At 40.5% G+C, this 16496-nt stretch overlaps 1 protein-coding gene across 4 annotated transcripts in view; it reads left to right on the top strand.

Moving 5' to 3' along the window:
- ENPP1 (ectonucleotide pyrophosphatase/phosphodiesterase 1) overlaps positions 1–16496 on the top strand; it is a 57738-nt gene that overhangs the window by 7270 nt on the left and 33972 nt on the right. For 2 of the 4 annotated variants that reach the window (XR_009729242.1, XM_061378394.1), the window contains exons 2-5: positions 10690–10762; positions 12293–12409; positions 14762–14887; positions 15053–15113. Coding sequence is in view for 3 of the 4 variants with exons in the window: in XM_061378394.1 (XP_061234378.1) it covers positions 10690–10762; positions 12293–12409; positions 14762–14887; positions 15053–15113 (377 nt within the window). In the remaining variant the exon portion in view is untranslated. Of the gene's footprint in view, positions 1–1941; positions 2010–10689; positions 10763–12292; positions 12410–14761; positions 14888–15052; positions 15114–16496 lie in introns of those variants that run through there. The other 2 variants (XM_061378396.1, XM_061378395.1) reach the window with 2 other exon arrangements.

The raw sequence follows: 16496 nt of genomic DNA, 5'->3' as shown, positions 1-16496 counted from the left end.
TCTGCACAGCTGTTGCAGAGGTCAGCTGTATAAAAAGTTTCTTTTAAGGGTACTTATAAAACAGCAGTGGATTTTATTATAAATGGGATGTGATGAAGGGTGAAGGAAAGCAGGGTAAGTTAGGAATTCTGGCAAATAGGCTGTTGTTTAACTGTTCAACACTAAGTTAGCTAAGGAGAAAAGGGAAGTAGTGACAAAAGATAAAATGTTGCATTTCTAAAGAAACTCAGGTATGTATGAACCTTGTCCCTGTTCTGCTGTGTAATGGCATACAAATAAATTAAGCTATATGAGTGCCTTCTAATATGTGGTAGTATTTGTGTACAAGTTTGTGTTTGGGTGCAAGTTTGTTAAGTTCCTATTCTATGAACAACAAAGCAAGCATAGTGTTGTTATAGCTGCTTGCACTGAAGTCGATAATCAAACCCAGCCATTTATCTTCCATTGTGCTTATCTTTGGCATCATCAAGTGTCCCAGTTCTTCAGTCTTCTGACTGCAATAAGTTTCCATGTTGTGAGGCATTAAAATTTGATAGCCTGTCGTTTGTATCTTAAGGGGCTGTATTGAAAGGGTGCAGTGGGAAATAATCATCTCTCTGTTAGCCCTGGCATTCATTTTTGGAAAATGGCCAAAGAATTCAGGGCTAAGGGTGTGCCTGTGATTGGTATCAGTGTGCTTAGTGAAGACCCGTGGTGAATAGCTTTGAAACCTTATCTGTCTCATCTTCTTCCCTTACTGCTTTGTGGTTCTACCATTTTTTATGCTCCTTACATTCTTTTTACATTTGTTTTACCGGTTTTCTTCACTTGTTTTATAAGGTTGCTCTGTCTTCCTGCTCAGCCTAATGCTGCTGTCATGGTGGCAGAAGCAACAGCATCTGCTAGGGAAAGATGGAGGTGAATGTAGGTTTCTTTGGTGGCATTATCAGTACCCAGTAGAAGCAGCCTCCTCTTGCACTGTTCTTGTTTTGTGACTCTTATGGTGGTTACTATAAATCAGAACACTTTAGCTTTATTCTTGAGAAGGGGTTTTTGGAATAGGAAGTCCTGTTTATGATCTGTTGTGCTGAATGGAAGATTTTTATTTGCAAGAACAATATTTACACTTTTTCTCGTAAATCAAGATCAGTTTTCAGTCCTGAAAAAAACCCTACTTGCTGATTAAACAGTCTGCTCTGCTGCATAAAATAGTGTTTGCAAGTACAGTATTTACACTTTTTCTCATAAACCAAGATTAGCTTTCAGTCCTGAAAAAAACCCCAAACCCTACTCTGATGAAGTAGTAGAGTCAGCTGCTATCTGTTTTCTGGGAATTTATCCAGAAGTTATTTCCTTTTATTTTTGTCTAGCATATAGTTACACTTTAGTTTGTCTCTTAAATACTCCCATGATGCAAAATGCATTGAAAACCAGAACAGCTAGCTGTGCTTTGAGAACAACTGGTGTATTAATACCTTCCAGGAGAATATGTACCTGTACAGTTGGGCAAGCAACAAATAGACAAATATTTTAGATCCTAGCTAAGTGCTAAGTCTTTCCTATCCTTCTGTCCCTTGTTAAAACCAGGTGCTCAAATAGTTCTGGAAGGTATTTAGAGAGCTATAGTATGATAATTCCCTGCTGAATGAACAATTATCATTCCTTGGCAAGCTGTCCAGAAAGGATTTTTATAATCTCTTACAGTTGCTCAAGCTACCTTTAAACTGTTTTTGTCTTTTGAATGACCTTAGGTTGCAATAGTATATAATAACAGTCTTGAGAACGTTCAATAAAAACAATGAGAGTAGACCTCTTGTGTGCTGCTATGGGAAGAAAAAGCAATAACCCCTATGCATTTTTATGGCTTATCTTTTTAGCTCTGAAAAGGTTTTGGATGTAAACTGCAGCTTTTCGATCCACTGGCTTAAGGATCATTCAGTCACCTTCAGTGTTTCAGGACAGCCAGGACCTGAGAGCCTCAGCAGCTCTCCTCCTGCTGAGCTCTAGCTGTGGAATGTGGGTCAACATAAGTAAGTCTTTGAAGAGCATAAAAATATTTACAAATGTGGAAAGAGATGGGTGGTGCAAGAAGGAGGTGGTACACTTGTTACAGTTGCCGATAACTTGTTATTTTAAGTGATCTATTTAGGTATGTGGCTGTGTTGGTGTGAGTGAAAGTATCCATCTCTTTTCAGTTTGGTAAACATTATTAAGGGTCCCCTACTTTTGAATAAAACTGAGCTGTTGGGCATTTATGCCTGTTTAAAAATAACTTTTACAAGCATAAGTAAGAGTTCTGTTGCTCCTGGGAAGTGTAGATACTTTCTTTTTCCTCTGTACACTATGCTTTCTGCATTTTTAACAGTGCCATTTTAAAGACTGAAGGTAACTCGCTTGTCACTGGAAATTCATTATTTGTTACTGTGTTCTTTGCACTTTTGAAGGTGAATGTCTTTCTCAAAGATATTTCAATGTGAAGGCCCAGGTCGTTAGTCATCTATTCTAGGTGCACAGAACAGTGAAAACATAGTATACCCTTCACAGATCCCAGTGGTTTTGGAAAATTCCATGGCTTTTTGTAATACTGGCGTTACAGATCCAGTCTAGACATTCTCCCTTCATGGACAGACATGACACAACTGTGGGAGTCAATCATGGACTTTGGAATGGAAAACCACTACTTTGCATTTTTTGCCTTGTTAATTGTGTGGTAGTTAACAGAAGTACCTTAAGACTTTGAGAGACAAGGTTTATTGGCCGTGGAGCACCAGGGATGAAGAAACGAAGACAGGAAGCAGTGAAGTACATGGTAGGCAAAGATTGAGTAAAATTAACACAGGAAGAAACTTAGTTCAGAATTGTTATTCCTTGAAAGGAATGTCAGTGCATTCTTCAGGAATTCTGCAAAGCAAATGCAGAATAGAGGAGTAGAGGGGAAGTAGGGGAGATTGACATAGCTGGGGAGGAGTAAAGAGAAAGGGACAGTATCGTTGACTATGTAATGGAAGGAAGAGTAAAATACAGCAGCAAAGGATAGGCAACAGTAGCTAAGGCTGGTGAGAGCTTTCTTTATATGTCACCAAGACCTGTATAGTTGACCAGTCTCTGGTCTCCCGTGTCTTGCTGCCTCTGTGGCCCTTCCACCAGCCCCTGAAATCACTGCTCGGAAATTCTCTTCTCTGCAGTTCTAGAGATGAAAGACGGAAATAATTCTGTTCTCTAATCATGTTATCATCTTTCCATCTGCCCAGCTCGAAATAAAAGGCTTTTGAAATGTTCAGGATTACAGTTCTTCAGACACTCAACCACCTATTCCCAACCACTATAATGTTTACAAAGCAAAGCTTTTATTGCTTCCTCCCACGTAAAGGAAGCAGTGATGGGACAAAGATTCATCCCTAGATGACAATGTTTTTTTAATTCCAAAACAAACTTTCTAAAAAATATTTTAAAACGAAAAAGGACACTTTCTTCTCTGCAGTTGTTACTGTGTTGATTTAAAAGCTTTACTCAGATACTATATTAAAACCAAATCTGACATTTTGTCCCAGAAGTGTCTCAAGTTACAGGACAAAGAGTTCATGTGCTGCTTTTGCATATAACAAGGCCAATTTCTTTTGTTTGCCTTCCTAGTAAGTGTTGGATTCACATGTTCTTTCTTAACTGTGCCTTTTCTCAGTTCTTGAGTTCTTGCTTTCTCTTTTGAGGGGAAGAATTGGAGGGGGGGGGGTGTGGTGTGCGTGGAGAGAGATCTGCTAAGATTTTCTCCTTTTGTTTAAAGAGAGACTAAAGGTTGAAGGCAGGCAGTGTGGTAGTAACTAGGGATCAGTCTAGTGCTTGCAGCAGGATGCTGCAGGGTTCTCATGAGGTTCTTGATAGTAAATCTTAAACTACGTGTGCAGCTACTTGTTTCTATATAGATTAAAAAAAAATAATCTAATCTTTACACAGCAGACTGCAGCATCCCAAAACTGAGCTATGTGTCTGTAAAATAGTTTAGGTAATATTGGTAATTTGCTTTCTGCAGTGAAGTTCCACCTAGCAAGAAGTGAAGTGAATGAGTCCACATTTGGACTGCAGCAGTGAGATGAATTTCTGTACCTGGGCAACCTTTAAAGCTAGCACAAATATTCCTTGTCTTCTGCAGAACTGATCATCTTGGAGCCTTTCCACCGACAATAAGTCAGCTACTAGTGTAGCACCTCTTGCTGTGCCCAGTCAGGATGACTGCTGCTGTTGGCCAGTATTAATTGCTCCACATTGTTCCAGCTGAATGTTTGTGCTGTTTGCATCAATAATATCCACGTGACTGAAGTCATTCAGGCTCAAGATAAAGTTTTGATTGAAAACCTTGTACTATGCAATTGCAGCTTGATGTTTACTCCCCTAGGTTGGAGTTGGCTGTGCCAGACCATTATCAAAAGCTTTACCTCTAAGCATGCCATTTTTGTGAAGCTTCTTTATTAAGCATTGAAAAAAGAAAGAAGAAAACCCCCCAAAAACAAAATGGGGGTGAAGAAGCTTTAGTATTTTGCAGTAAAATATTTTAAGACTAAAATTTAAGCTAGTAAGACCAATGTTAAGAAAGCAAAGGCTTGAATGTGATGAGTCAATGGAAGTTCCCAGATCTTCATTATTATAGATGGACATAATATACAGGTAGGGATCTGGAACATGTTTTCTCTTGTATGTATATATAAGAAATTTGAGAGCAGAACTGGTTTGTACTAGAGATGCAGAGAGCATTTTTGTAGTATGATTGTAGTATGCTGTTGTCTGTGACTGTATGAGGTTTCCAGAGTATTACTTGGGGAAACAAGTTGCACCAATGCATCAAGCAGCATGACCATTTTGTAGTGATTCCCAGCCAAAAGAAATATGGCTCAGTGAACTTAATCCTTTCATGTTTTTGCTTGTTGGACTAAATTACGTTCGTGGAAGTGTAAAACTGAAAATCTGGAATACAATGCACAACCTTGATTTTATGACATTTGATGCCAAACTATCACGAGTTATTTGTGAACTTCAGTGAGGATGTACTAATTTTAATTGGAATGTATTGCAATGCTACTACTTTGGGGTGGCCTTTATTTAGGTTTTTTTTTGCTTTATTTTTTTTTTATTAATTTAATGTCGCAATTAAATTCCTGTTTTAAAAGTGCATTTCCTACACTGAAGCTCCATAAGGGAATAGTAATGGTTTATTTATCAGCACTGCAATGTGTTTTTGTTATGAGGATGCCTTAAGTGGTTTAAGTGTCATAAGTCATGTAGCTGTTTGAGGGTATGGGGTAAAGCTCTTACAGGCAGAGTAGGTTTGGCTTTTGTTTAAAAGCATACTTGTGGTTGTGTGTCAGAGGATGTTCTACTCCTTGATCTTAGTAGCAGAGCCTGGTGGGAGTTGAGAAGCAATATATTGTCACCCTGAAAAAGAATATTCCCAAGTTGCCTTTTTAAAAACAGAAGAATCAATTTGTAATTTCCAAATAATAATGAATAAGTTAAAAGGACAATAAGAGGTTTTGCTCTCTCCATTAATTTTAATTTTTTTGCAGGGCCTTAATATCTTGCATCTGATGTGCTACCTATTTAGCTGTGCATGTGCCCTTATCTAGGTAATATTCATATGGAAGGTTCCAAGGTCTAGAATGATTTATGTGGATGATAATACTGTTGATACTGACTTAACAGTTAGTATGCAGTTTCTATTTATTTATTTATTTATTTTTAAACATTTGTTTACAAAGTACATAGCTGTGCAGTTGTGTTCATTCTTGACAGCCGGGTTAATGGAGACTTGCACCTTTCAGTTGTATTCTATCAGTTGTATTCTGTATCAGTTGTATTCTATCTTGGTGCATTGATAATGCCAGGTTTTTTTTTTTTTATGTTGTTTTCCTTTTTTTTTAATTTATTTTCCATCTTTTGCTATCAATTCAAAGATAGGTTTGATTTTAAAAAGTACGTATTTCTCTGCTAGACATTGTATTGAATAAGATTCTGGGCTTGTATGGTTCAGAATTCTAGGCCATAGTTTCATCAGATTGAGTCTACAATTCCATTTCCTTGTTAATGTTATATATGTATTATTTTTGTTGTTGATTAATGTTTCTGATAATGTTTCATATTTTAATAGTAACACCAGCCATCCTCAGGGTACTCAGTTCCCTGAGCTGGATGGCAGAGATGGGGAGCTGATTGAAATCCCTATAATTCGGGAAGAAATGGTTAGTGTCCTCCTGTTCCACTTAGACATACACAAGTCTATAGGTCTGGATGGGTTACAACCAAGAGTGCTAAAGGAGTTCGGAGAGTAGCTTGCTAAGCCACTCTCCATCACTTATCAGCGGTCCTGGTCTAGTGAGCAGGTTGCAGGGGACTGGAGGTTGGCTAATGTGGCACCTCTCTACAAGAATGACAGGAAGCATGACCCTGGGATCTGCTGGCCTGTCAGCCTGACCTCAGTGCCGGGGAAGGTCATGGAGCAGATGATCCTAAGTGAGATCATAAAGCATGTGTGGAAAAGTGGAGGGATCAGGCCCAGTCAACATGGGTTCATGAAGGGCAAGTCTAATGTGGCTAACCTGATCTCCTCTGATAAGCTGACCCACCTGGTTGATGAGGCAAAGGCTAGGGATATTGTGTATTTGGACTTAAATAAAGCATTTGTCTCTCTCTCCCAGAGCATTCTCCTAAACAAATTGGCTGCTTATGGCCTGGAGAGATGTATTCTTTACTGGGTTGGAAGCTGGCTAGATGGCTGAACCCAAACAGTGGTGATATATGGCATCACATCTAATTGGTGAATGGTCACTAGTGGTGTCCCTCCTGGCTTGGTGTTAGGGCCAGTGTTGTTTGACATCTTCACTGATGATCTGGATGAGGGGATTGAGTGCACCCTCAGTAAATTTGTGAATGATACCATGCTGAGTGGTGTTGATCTACGGGAAGGCAGGATGGCTCTGCAGGGGGATCTGGACAGGCTGGATTGATGGACTGTGGCCAATGGTATGAACTTCAACAAGGCAAAGCGCTGGGTCGCAGAACCGAAGAATCATCGTTAGGGTTGGAAAGGACCTTAAGATCATCAAGTTCCAACCCCCCTGCCATGGGCAGGGACACCTCACTCTAAACCATAGCACCCAAGGCCTCATCCAACCTGGCCTTGAACACTGCCAGGGATGAAGCATTCACAACCTCCCTGGGCAATCTATTCCAGTGCCTCAGCACCCTAACAGGAAAGAATTTCCTCCTTATATCCAATCTAAACTTCCCCTGTTTAAGTTTGAACCCATTACCCCTTGGCCTATCACTACAGCCCCTAATGAAGAGTCCATCCCCAGCATCCCTATAGGCCCCCTTCAGATACTGGAAGGCTGCTATGGTGTCTCCACGCAGCCTTCTCGTCTCCAGACTGAACAGCCCCAACTTTCTCAGTCTATCTTCATACAGGAGGTGCTTCAGTCCCCTGATCATTCTCATGGCTCTCCTCTGGACTTGTTCTGACAGTTCCATGTCCTTTTATGTTGAGGACACCAGAACTGCACACAGTACTCCAAGTGAGGTCTCACAAGAGCAGAATAAAGGGGCAGGATCACCTCCTTTGACTTGCTGGTCATGCTCCTTTTGATGCAGCCCAGGATATGGTTGGCTTTCTGGGCTGCAAGCGCACACTGAAGTCAGCTCATGTTCATTTTCTCATCAACCAGCACCCCCAAGTCCTTGTCTGCAGGGCTGCTCTGAATCTCTTCTCTGCCCAACCTGTAGATGTGCCTGGGATTGCTCCGACCCAGGTGTAGGACCTTGCACTTGTCATGGTTAAACTTCATGAGGTTGGCATCAGCCCACCTCACAAGTGTGTCAAGGTCCCTCTGGATGGCATTCCTTCCTTCCAGCGTATCAACCGAACCACACAGCTTGGTGTCACTGGCAAACTTGCTGAGGGCGCACTCAATCCCACTGTCCATGTCAGCAACGAAGATGTTAAACAAGACCGGTCCCAACACCGATCCCTGAGGGACACCACTTGTTACTGGTCTCCAATAGGACACTGAGCCATTGACCACAACTCTTTGTGTGCGGCCATCCAGCCAGTTGTTTATCCACCGAGTGCTCCATTCATCAAATTGATGTTTCTCCAATTTAGAGACAAGAATGTCGTGTGGGACAGTGTCAAACGCTTTACACAAGTCCAGGTAGATGACATCAACTGCTTTACTGCTGTCCATCAGTTCTGTAGCCCCATCATAGAAGGCCACCAAATTGGTCAGGCAGGATTTCCCCTTAGTGAAGCCATGCTGGCTGTCACCAAGCACCTTGTTGTTTTTCATGTGCCTTAGCATGCCTTCCAGGAGAATCTGCTCCAAGATTTTGCCAGGCACAGAGGTGAGACTGACTGGTCTGTAATTCCCCAGGTCATCCATTTTCCCCTTCTTGAAAATGGGGGTTATATTTCTCTTTTTCCAGTCATCGAGAAATTCACCTGACTGCCATGATTTTTCAAACATGATGGCCAGCAGCTTAGCAACTTCATTTGCCAGCTCCTTCAGGACCCGCGGATGGATTTCATCAGGTCCCATGGTCTTGTGCACGTTCAGATTTTTAAGATGGTCTCGAACCAGTTCCTCTCCTACGGTGCGCCTGAGTCACAATAACCTTGTGCAATGCTACAGGGTTGGGGAAGAGTGGCTGAAAAGCTGCTTGGTGCAAAAGGACCTGGAAAGGCTGATTGGCGGCTGCTGAACATGGACTGTCTTGTGCCCATGCAGCCAAGAAATCCAACAGCATCCTGGCCTGTATCAGAAATAATGTGGCCAGCAGGACTAGGAAAGTGATTGTTCTCCCTGTACTTGGCACTGGTGAGGCAGCACCTTGAATCCTGTGTTCAGTTCTGGGCCCCTCACTAGAAGAAGGACATTGGACATTGAGGTGCTGTAGCAGGTCCAGAGAAGTGCAACAAAGCTGGTGAAGGGTCTGGAGAACAAGTCTTATGAGGAACAGCTGGGGTAACTGGAGTTGTTTAGTCTGGAGAAGAGAAGGCTCAGGGGGACTTTTTATTTCTCTCTACAACTACCTGAAAGGAGGTTGTAGTGAGTTGAGGGTTGGTCTCTTCTCCCAAGTAACAAGCAATAGGACAAGAGGTAATGGCCTCAGACAGTGCCAGGGGAGGCTTGGATTGGATATTAAGAAAAATTTCTTCACCAAAAGGGTTGTCAGGCATTGGAACAGGCTGCCCAGGGAACTGGTGGAATTGCCGTCCCTGAAGTGTTCAGGAACCATGTAGATGAGTCCCTCAGTGACATGGTTTAGTGGTGGGCTTGGCAGTCCTGGGGTAATGGTTGGACTTGATGATCTTAAAGGTCTTTCCGAGCCTATTTGATTGTATGATTCTATAATTTGCACTTCACAAATCCAGAATATCTGAATTTCAATGCTGCACATTCCAGAAATTGCTTTCTTGCTGTGTTTGTTAGCTGCTTAGTGAATAAAACTGTCTAGTGAACTGTATGCTTGTTAAAGCCAAGACAAATAGTTCTTATTTACTGAAGTGGTCACGGTCTTTAAGCTTGAGAAATAATTGGGTGTATTTTAAAATGTGATGTGGCAAAAATTCTTCCCAACATGATTCAGGCATTGTATTCATGACTCAGCAGTTTTTGGGTTTTTTTTGTTTTTTTTTGATGGGGAGGAGGAATAAAGGGAGAGACTTTGTGTAGGCATGTACAAAAAATATCACTGAAATACTGCTTGGAGGCAAGCTTTCCTCAGAAAATGATGACTGGGAAGGCGGTATGTACATTCTCTCCTACCCATATCTCCCCAAATACTTCTGAATAAGGAAGTCTTCATTATTACAGTGCCTTCTCTTTCAGGTCTTTTGGCAAAGTACTGTATTATCTACTACACTTGAATAGAATAGGCATTACAACTGCACTGTTGGCTTTCCTAGACTCTTTAATTATTCTGTATGCGTTGATAATATGTGCACTTTTCCTGAAGAGTTTATGAACCAATTCCAGTACTTAAGAGGTTAAAAGGAATCTTTCCCTCTGTATGAGTAGGCAGTATATCTTGCCCTAAAATGCTGTGTTAAGGACAGTATGGTGCTTGTTTGATAACACTAATGCATCCAAAATAAACATGGCCATACTTTCTGGTCAGTGTCAGACACTGTGGTCAGTCTAATGTGACATCCCACAGTTGCTTACCATGGTATGGACCAACATCTAGTATGAACTGGATACTAGGAAGTGGGAAAAGGTTTTCCTGGCTAAGAAAATTAAAAGTATCACTTAAGGGCTATGCTTTCTCTAGCCTGTGGTCAGTGGCAAAGCTTCACCTTCTTAGAACAACCTAGGAGGGAAGAAGTGGAGCAAAGAATTTTCTATGAAATTGATGTGTAACAATAAACATCTTAATTTACTGTTCATGGGAAGCAAGCACCATTGTGTCTACAGTAAGTAACTTTATAAAAAGTTAAATACAGAGGCCCAGTCCTGGGAATATCCATGTTTTTGCATCAGTAATTAATTGCAAACAATGTAACTACTTGTGCAAGTGAAAAATGCGTGTAAAAGCAATGAAATCAAGCCTCCTAATCTGCATGTTTATCAATTTGGGTACATTTATGTAGCATTCTAGAGAAAGTGAGGGCTTTCAAAAGCATTCAATAGTCACTTCAGATTACTGTCTTTTTTTTCTGTCCCACAGGTACTCTGTGTTTGCATGTTAACGACAATCCTAGGATGTATATTTGGCCTGAAGCCTAGCTGTTCAAAAGATGGTAACTAATATGCCTTTTATGTAGTAATATTTCTAAGCAATTCCTTTTTGGTTTCTTTTTTGTTTGTTGGGTTTTGTATGGTGGGTTTTTGTTTGTTTGTTTTTGGTAAATTAGTCTTGATATTATCAGAATGCCACCCTTTCTTGCTGCAGGAAGAGGATGGGATGCATTGCTGGAAGCAGTTTCAGTTAGAGGGAAATGAAAATACCAGGAAATAAACCTCAGGTGTTCTCAGTACTTGTGTGTACTTACTTGAGAGGTAAACTGGCACTCTGTGTGTTGTCTGGCAGCTTCCATGTATCCCAGCAGTCACTGTGGTGATGTCACATGGCTATCTTTTTGCAGTTCACCATAAAAAAAAACCAAACAAAAAACAAAACCCCAACCAATACCTTCTATTTCATGTTGTCCTGGAACATTTGTTTTTCATCTTTTCCAGTCAATTATGGTGAAAAAGTTGTTTGGTGTTACTTTTATATATATATTTATTTATTTTTTTTTTACTGGTTAGAATTGTATGTTCCTTGTGGAATTCCTCTGGCTGTTTTCTGTCCTGAAAAATACATGTTTTTTTCAATGATGAAGTTTCTTCAGGTGGAAGGTTATGGAAGATACTTTAAAAAATCAAGCTTCTCTTGGGGAACAGCTATGTAGAATAATTTTAAAGTTGTTTGACAAGTAGTCCTATGCTGATTTTTTTTTTAACTAAAAATCAGGCTATTAATATATTAATTAATTATTTTTTTTTTTAACTAAAAATCAGGCTATTAATATAACTTGTTGGAGGTATTTTTCCTCATTTTGTTACAGCTTTACAATACTGGCTCAGTATCTCATGTTTATAATATCACACACATCAAGTTTGTATCTCCTATATCTGGTGTGGAATGGCCCTTCCTGTGTTTTAAGATAATACCTTAGTTATTGTACAGTGGATACAGAACTGGGGCTCCTTCAGTTCCTCTGATTTGTATGAGGACAGACATTCAAACAGGGCATGAGCATGTGGGAATTGCAAGCATAGCTAATGCAGTCTAGATTCTAATTAATGTTTATTTATAGCAAGTGTAACATTTATCAGACATGAAAATGAAGATCAGTGTTCTCTGTAAAAGCATTTTACTATTTAAGGCACTCTTACTGGAAACCTAGGTTTAAATTTCCTCTGACAGGTCTTCCATATTCTGAATGACTAGTATTTTTCTGGTGATACAGAGGGGCAGGGAGAGTTGCAAATAGAACTGTAGTGTTTTGTTTCACTTCTCCTTCCAATAATGAAACACCATGTTCGTGATAAAGCAGAGCAGAACCCTTTGTTCAACATGATGAAAAATTATTTTTGTTCAGTAAGAAGAGAAACTAAATGCTAAACTTTTCCTTTGGCTCTTACTGTGTTTTGCAGCCATCCTGTAAGCTGTGTGGAATGACTATCTGTGTCATTCCACATGCTGACTGTATTAATTTCTTTTTGCATGTTGACTGATGTGGGCTCAGCCACTGATATCTAACTAACACTATCCAACATTACAGTGAAAACCTGCAAAGGTCGTTGCTTTGAAAGGACCTTTGGAAGCTGCCGTTGTGATAGAGATTGTGTCAAGCTTGGAAACTGCTGCTTAGATTACCAGGAAGCGTGTATACAACCAGGTAAAGATGGAGAAAAGTTGTGGGGGTGAACTCTCCTGTTCTGTGATGTGGGACAGCTCTGTGTATGAGTATTGTTGTGGTCCTGTGGCCATAACCCCTGACCACTTTCAGGTAGTGAATGCAAAGGGGAGCTGCTCATCAGTGGGGTGTTTCTGACATCGGTGATCTTCCCCTCCTTGTGCTCCCTCAGTTGCAGCACAGATGAAGTTACAGTGGTGACGGTGGTACTGGGGACTCCTATGGAAACATCAGGGCTCTGGTGCAGCTATTGTACACAAACAAAACTTGTACTTCATCCAGCTGGACTACATAGGAGCTGACATAGCCAGTCAGCTGGCTTTCTTATAGTTCCTAATGGGGGGAAGAGTCTGTGAGGGACTGTGCTGCTGCTCTCTTGTTTGGAAAGAGGAGAACAACTGTAACTTGAGGTCTCAGCCAGCTTTTTGTTCTCTGTCTGGGGGTGAGAGAACAGTGACCTGCATTGTCCCTGGCACTGGGGACAACTCCTACATTCTCAGGCAAGCCCGGAATAGAAGTGCATTCTGCATATTGTATCTTTCTGTCATCGTGTGTGTGAAAATGGGGAAGGACAGAGCAGCTCTGTGAAAGCTGCCATCTCTCCTTATCCAGCTACTCAGTCCTTCTGCATTGTTACTCCCCAGCTTGAGCGTGAAGCAAAGGTCATGTGCTGGCCTCTGGGGCAAGGCAGGGTGACAAAATAGATTCCACTGGTGGAGAATGATTGTGCAGTGAGAAGCAGTTCTTATGGTTTGCCAGAAAGTAAAGGTCAGATAGGCAAAGGTGTGAAAAGTACCATGGAGAAATTTGACAGGGAAAAGTGTTAGTGTGGACAGGAACACTAAGAACAGAACCTGACTCTTTTTTCTATTTTAGTTTTGCCTTAGTGCTTCATATGCAGCATTCTTTTCAGTTAATTATTTTTCTTCTCACTCCTCTTTACATGTATTTGTAAAATTTATCTATGTATTCTCACCCTAAAATTAGAAATTCCGCTGTTGACTTTTAAAACCGAATGATGAAACTAGGCTTAGACCCCCAATTCAACTTACTGGTATTGAAAGATCTTCTAAATTCTGTAGAGCTTTGAGTTTATAGAATAGTTGCATAGGATTTGCTCTCCACTGTATTTTATTACACCACTCCCCCTCAACTTAAGGGATTCTTTAAAACCAAACTGGAGATTCTGTCTCAGCACTAAGAACGGGGATTTATTTTGTGATGGTGGTTTGTTTTTCTTGTGTGGTGGTTTGGTGGTGTGGGATTTTTTTGTTTGTTTGTTTGGGTGGGTTTTTTTCCCCCCTTTATTTAATTAGTCTTAACATCAGTGGAGAATCAAATTCTAATTTACAAATAGTATCATGTAACTAGAACCATAACAGATTCTTTTCTCTCTTTCTCAGAAGTAAAGATTTACTGACACTGGTAGTTATTGAAGTTCAATATTGCTGAAAGTGAGGTTAACCCCCTGGGAATACTTGTAGGGATTTCTAGTTGCTAGTCATGTATGAAAATCAGTGATTCTACTCAAATATCTATGTTTGGATTCCATGTCACTAAGACCTTCACGTAAGCATTCACTCAGCTGGTAAATTCATTCATTTTTATCCTCCTTGACTGCAAAGGCTCTATGTGTGTTTACAACTGATAACAAAATTATTATCTTCAAATTATAGCATGTATTGGAATATTCTGTTCAGAAAAATCAATATGTATTAGGAAAAAAGTCTCAACTAAAAACAGCAGTGAAGCTGAAGTCAGTAGGTCTTCCTGTGAGCTTATGTGTATAGTCTCAAATAGTGGCAGAGTGATGCTTATGCCTAAGAGGTGCTGAAAAATGTTGGAGTGCCAGATGGTGACTGGTAACAGTACGTTGCAAATGCAACGTCAGTGCAAGTCAGAATACTGCTTCTCAGTGTTTTCTGGGCATTCCAAATCTAGATTCAAGTTAAGTTTTTATCTGGAGGAGTTGTTTTTGTGAGTATCTTTGTAGTGCACATTTACCAAATTAAACTCACATAAATGACCATATTTAAAAGGATTCTTTCTGATCTGTGTTATTGTGCTGCTTAATTGTATTCAGATGGCTACGCACTTGGATTATTTAGCCAGGATGTTGGACTAGACATTTGAAGGTCCCTTCCAACCCAAACTATTCTATGATTCTGTTTTCTAAAGTGCCAGAACTTGCAGTATTATCCATGCATGAGATACCCTAGGGATGGTTTTCAGTAAGAATGCATTTGAGATGGAGCTTAAGATTCAGTTAATGAATTCTGCACTTAGACTGGTATTAATTATTGTGCTGTCCTTCTCTCTCATCTGTTTTTTTAGCCCACATTTGGACTTGCAATAAATTCAGGTGTGGAGAGAAAAGGCGACCGGAATATCATTGTTCCTGTTCAGATGATTGTGTGGAAAATAAAGATTGCTGTGTCAATTATCGCGCTGTTTGTAAAGGTAAATACCCTCAACAAGTTCCTACAGTCTCTCATATATGTACCCATATTTGTATGAAAGGAGCAAGGACATAATACAACTTCAAAGCATCCAGTAAAATGAAAAAAAACCCTTGCATTTATATATGAGAATGTACTGTCTTAAATCACACTCATTTGTTTTAAGGAGAGGCAAGCTGGGTTGAAGAAGAGTGTGAGGACATTACTGAACCTCAGTGTCCAAAAGGGTGAGGATATTGTATATTTGCATAGCTCTGCTCTTTGCTTATGTTTCAAGATTATTTTCCCTAATGTGTCTTCCTGGGACCTGCTTGCCTTTCTTATCATGGTAAAAGCAGCTGCCAAACAAAGGACACCTGTTCAGCCAGCATTTGGTAGCACTCACTAACAGATCAGGTTGGTCCATCTCAGCAGCACTCCTGTATCCCAGCACTCGCTTGACTCGACTTGCAAGACATGCCTGTTACTGAGCCCTGCTCTCTCACAGTTGCGTGTACTTTGGGCAGCTCTTTCTTGTGCCAGCCTTGTTATTGTCCTACATTTGCTCCAATACCCTTTCTCCCAAACGTTTTGTGACTCATCCAGCAATCTCAGGCTCCTAAGACTGCTTCCCTCACAGTTGCTTCTGAAGATCTTTCCTTGCCTGTGCTAGCCCCAGAGCTGCAAACTGTGGGCATATCACTGTCTCAGTTTCACCAGCAATATTTGCAAACCGTCTGAACAACTTTCTTTTAAAAGGTGTAAAATGCGATGGGATCCTTGTATTCTTTGGCTTGGCTTCACACTGAGCCCCCTCCTGCAAGTTACGTATACACTGTGTGAGGAATGACTCATGTAGATAATGGCATCAGCTCTTAGGCTCAAATAGAGCAGCAAAGCTCCCAGCTGGGAAAATTGTTGCATTTCTTGTACTGTTTTTGTTGTGAGATCTTTAACTTCAAAGCTGAAGTTGACTGCAAGCTATGATTTTTATGTTTAAGTTCTATTAATAGGAGTGATTCTTGATTGAAAATATTCCACTGGAAAACAGCTTGTAGATATGTTATGGGCATCAGTTGAATTCAGTTATGTTCATGTCTGAGAAGTGTCAAAAAAATCAGAGCTATTTTCATTTTGATGATTTTGAAATTATGGTGTGCTGTGGATATTTCTAGTAAAACATTTCAGTCTGTTCTTATAACAGTACTTTTTTTTTTTAACTTAAGATATTTAAATCATGCTATACTTATTGGAGCTACAAGACTGTCAAACAAAATACACTTCCTTTTGGAATATTTTTATACCAAATGAGTACTCTTCATTCTGATTCAGAGCAATAACAACTGACAGTCCAGAACCTTCACCAGGACAGAAACTGGAGCTTCTGTGCAGCTTGGAGTCCAAGTCCCCCATAAGTCCCCATGTAGAAGGGAGGTAGCCAGGTGGTTCTGGAAGCTTTTGTCGTTAGCTCCTGTTCTGGGGTCAGGGACCATTTAGGACTGTGTGCTGGGAGCTGGCTCGAGGATGCTGATGTTCCTAACACAAGATCAGAAGTGTTACTCCCAAGGGGTGGATAAGCAAGCAAGAGCCTTGTGCAGATTGAGCAGCTCCTGTTGGTTTACTTGGTTTTT

This window comes from Neopsephotus bourkii, unplaced genomic scaffold (assembly GCF_033783945.1).
Source record: "Neopsephotus bourkii isolate Nb327-2 ecotype Australia unplaced genomic scaffold, CSIRO-AGI_Nbou_v1 NB_1765, whole genome shotgun sequence".
Taxonomy (NCBI): Eukaryota; Metazoa; Chordata; class Aves; order Psittaciformes; family Psittacidae; genus Neopsephotus; species Neopsephotus bourkii.
The sequence above is the reverse complement of the archived record's forward strand: the minus strand, read 5'-3'. Positions and strand labels throughout refer to the sequence as shown.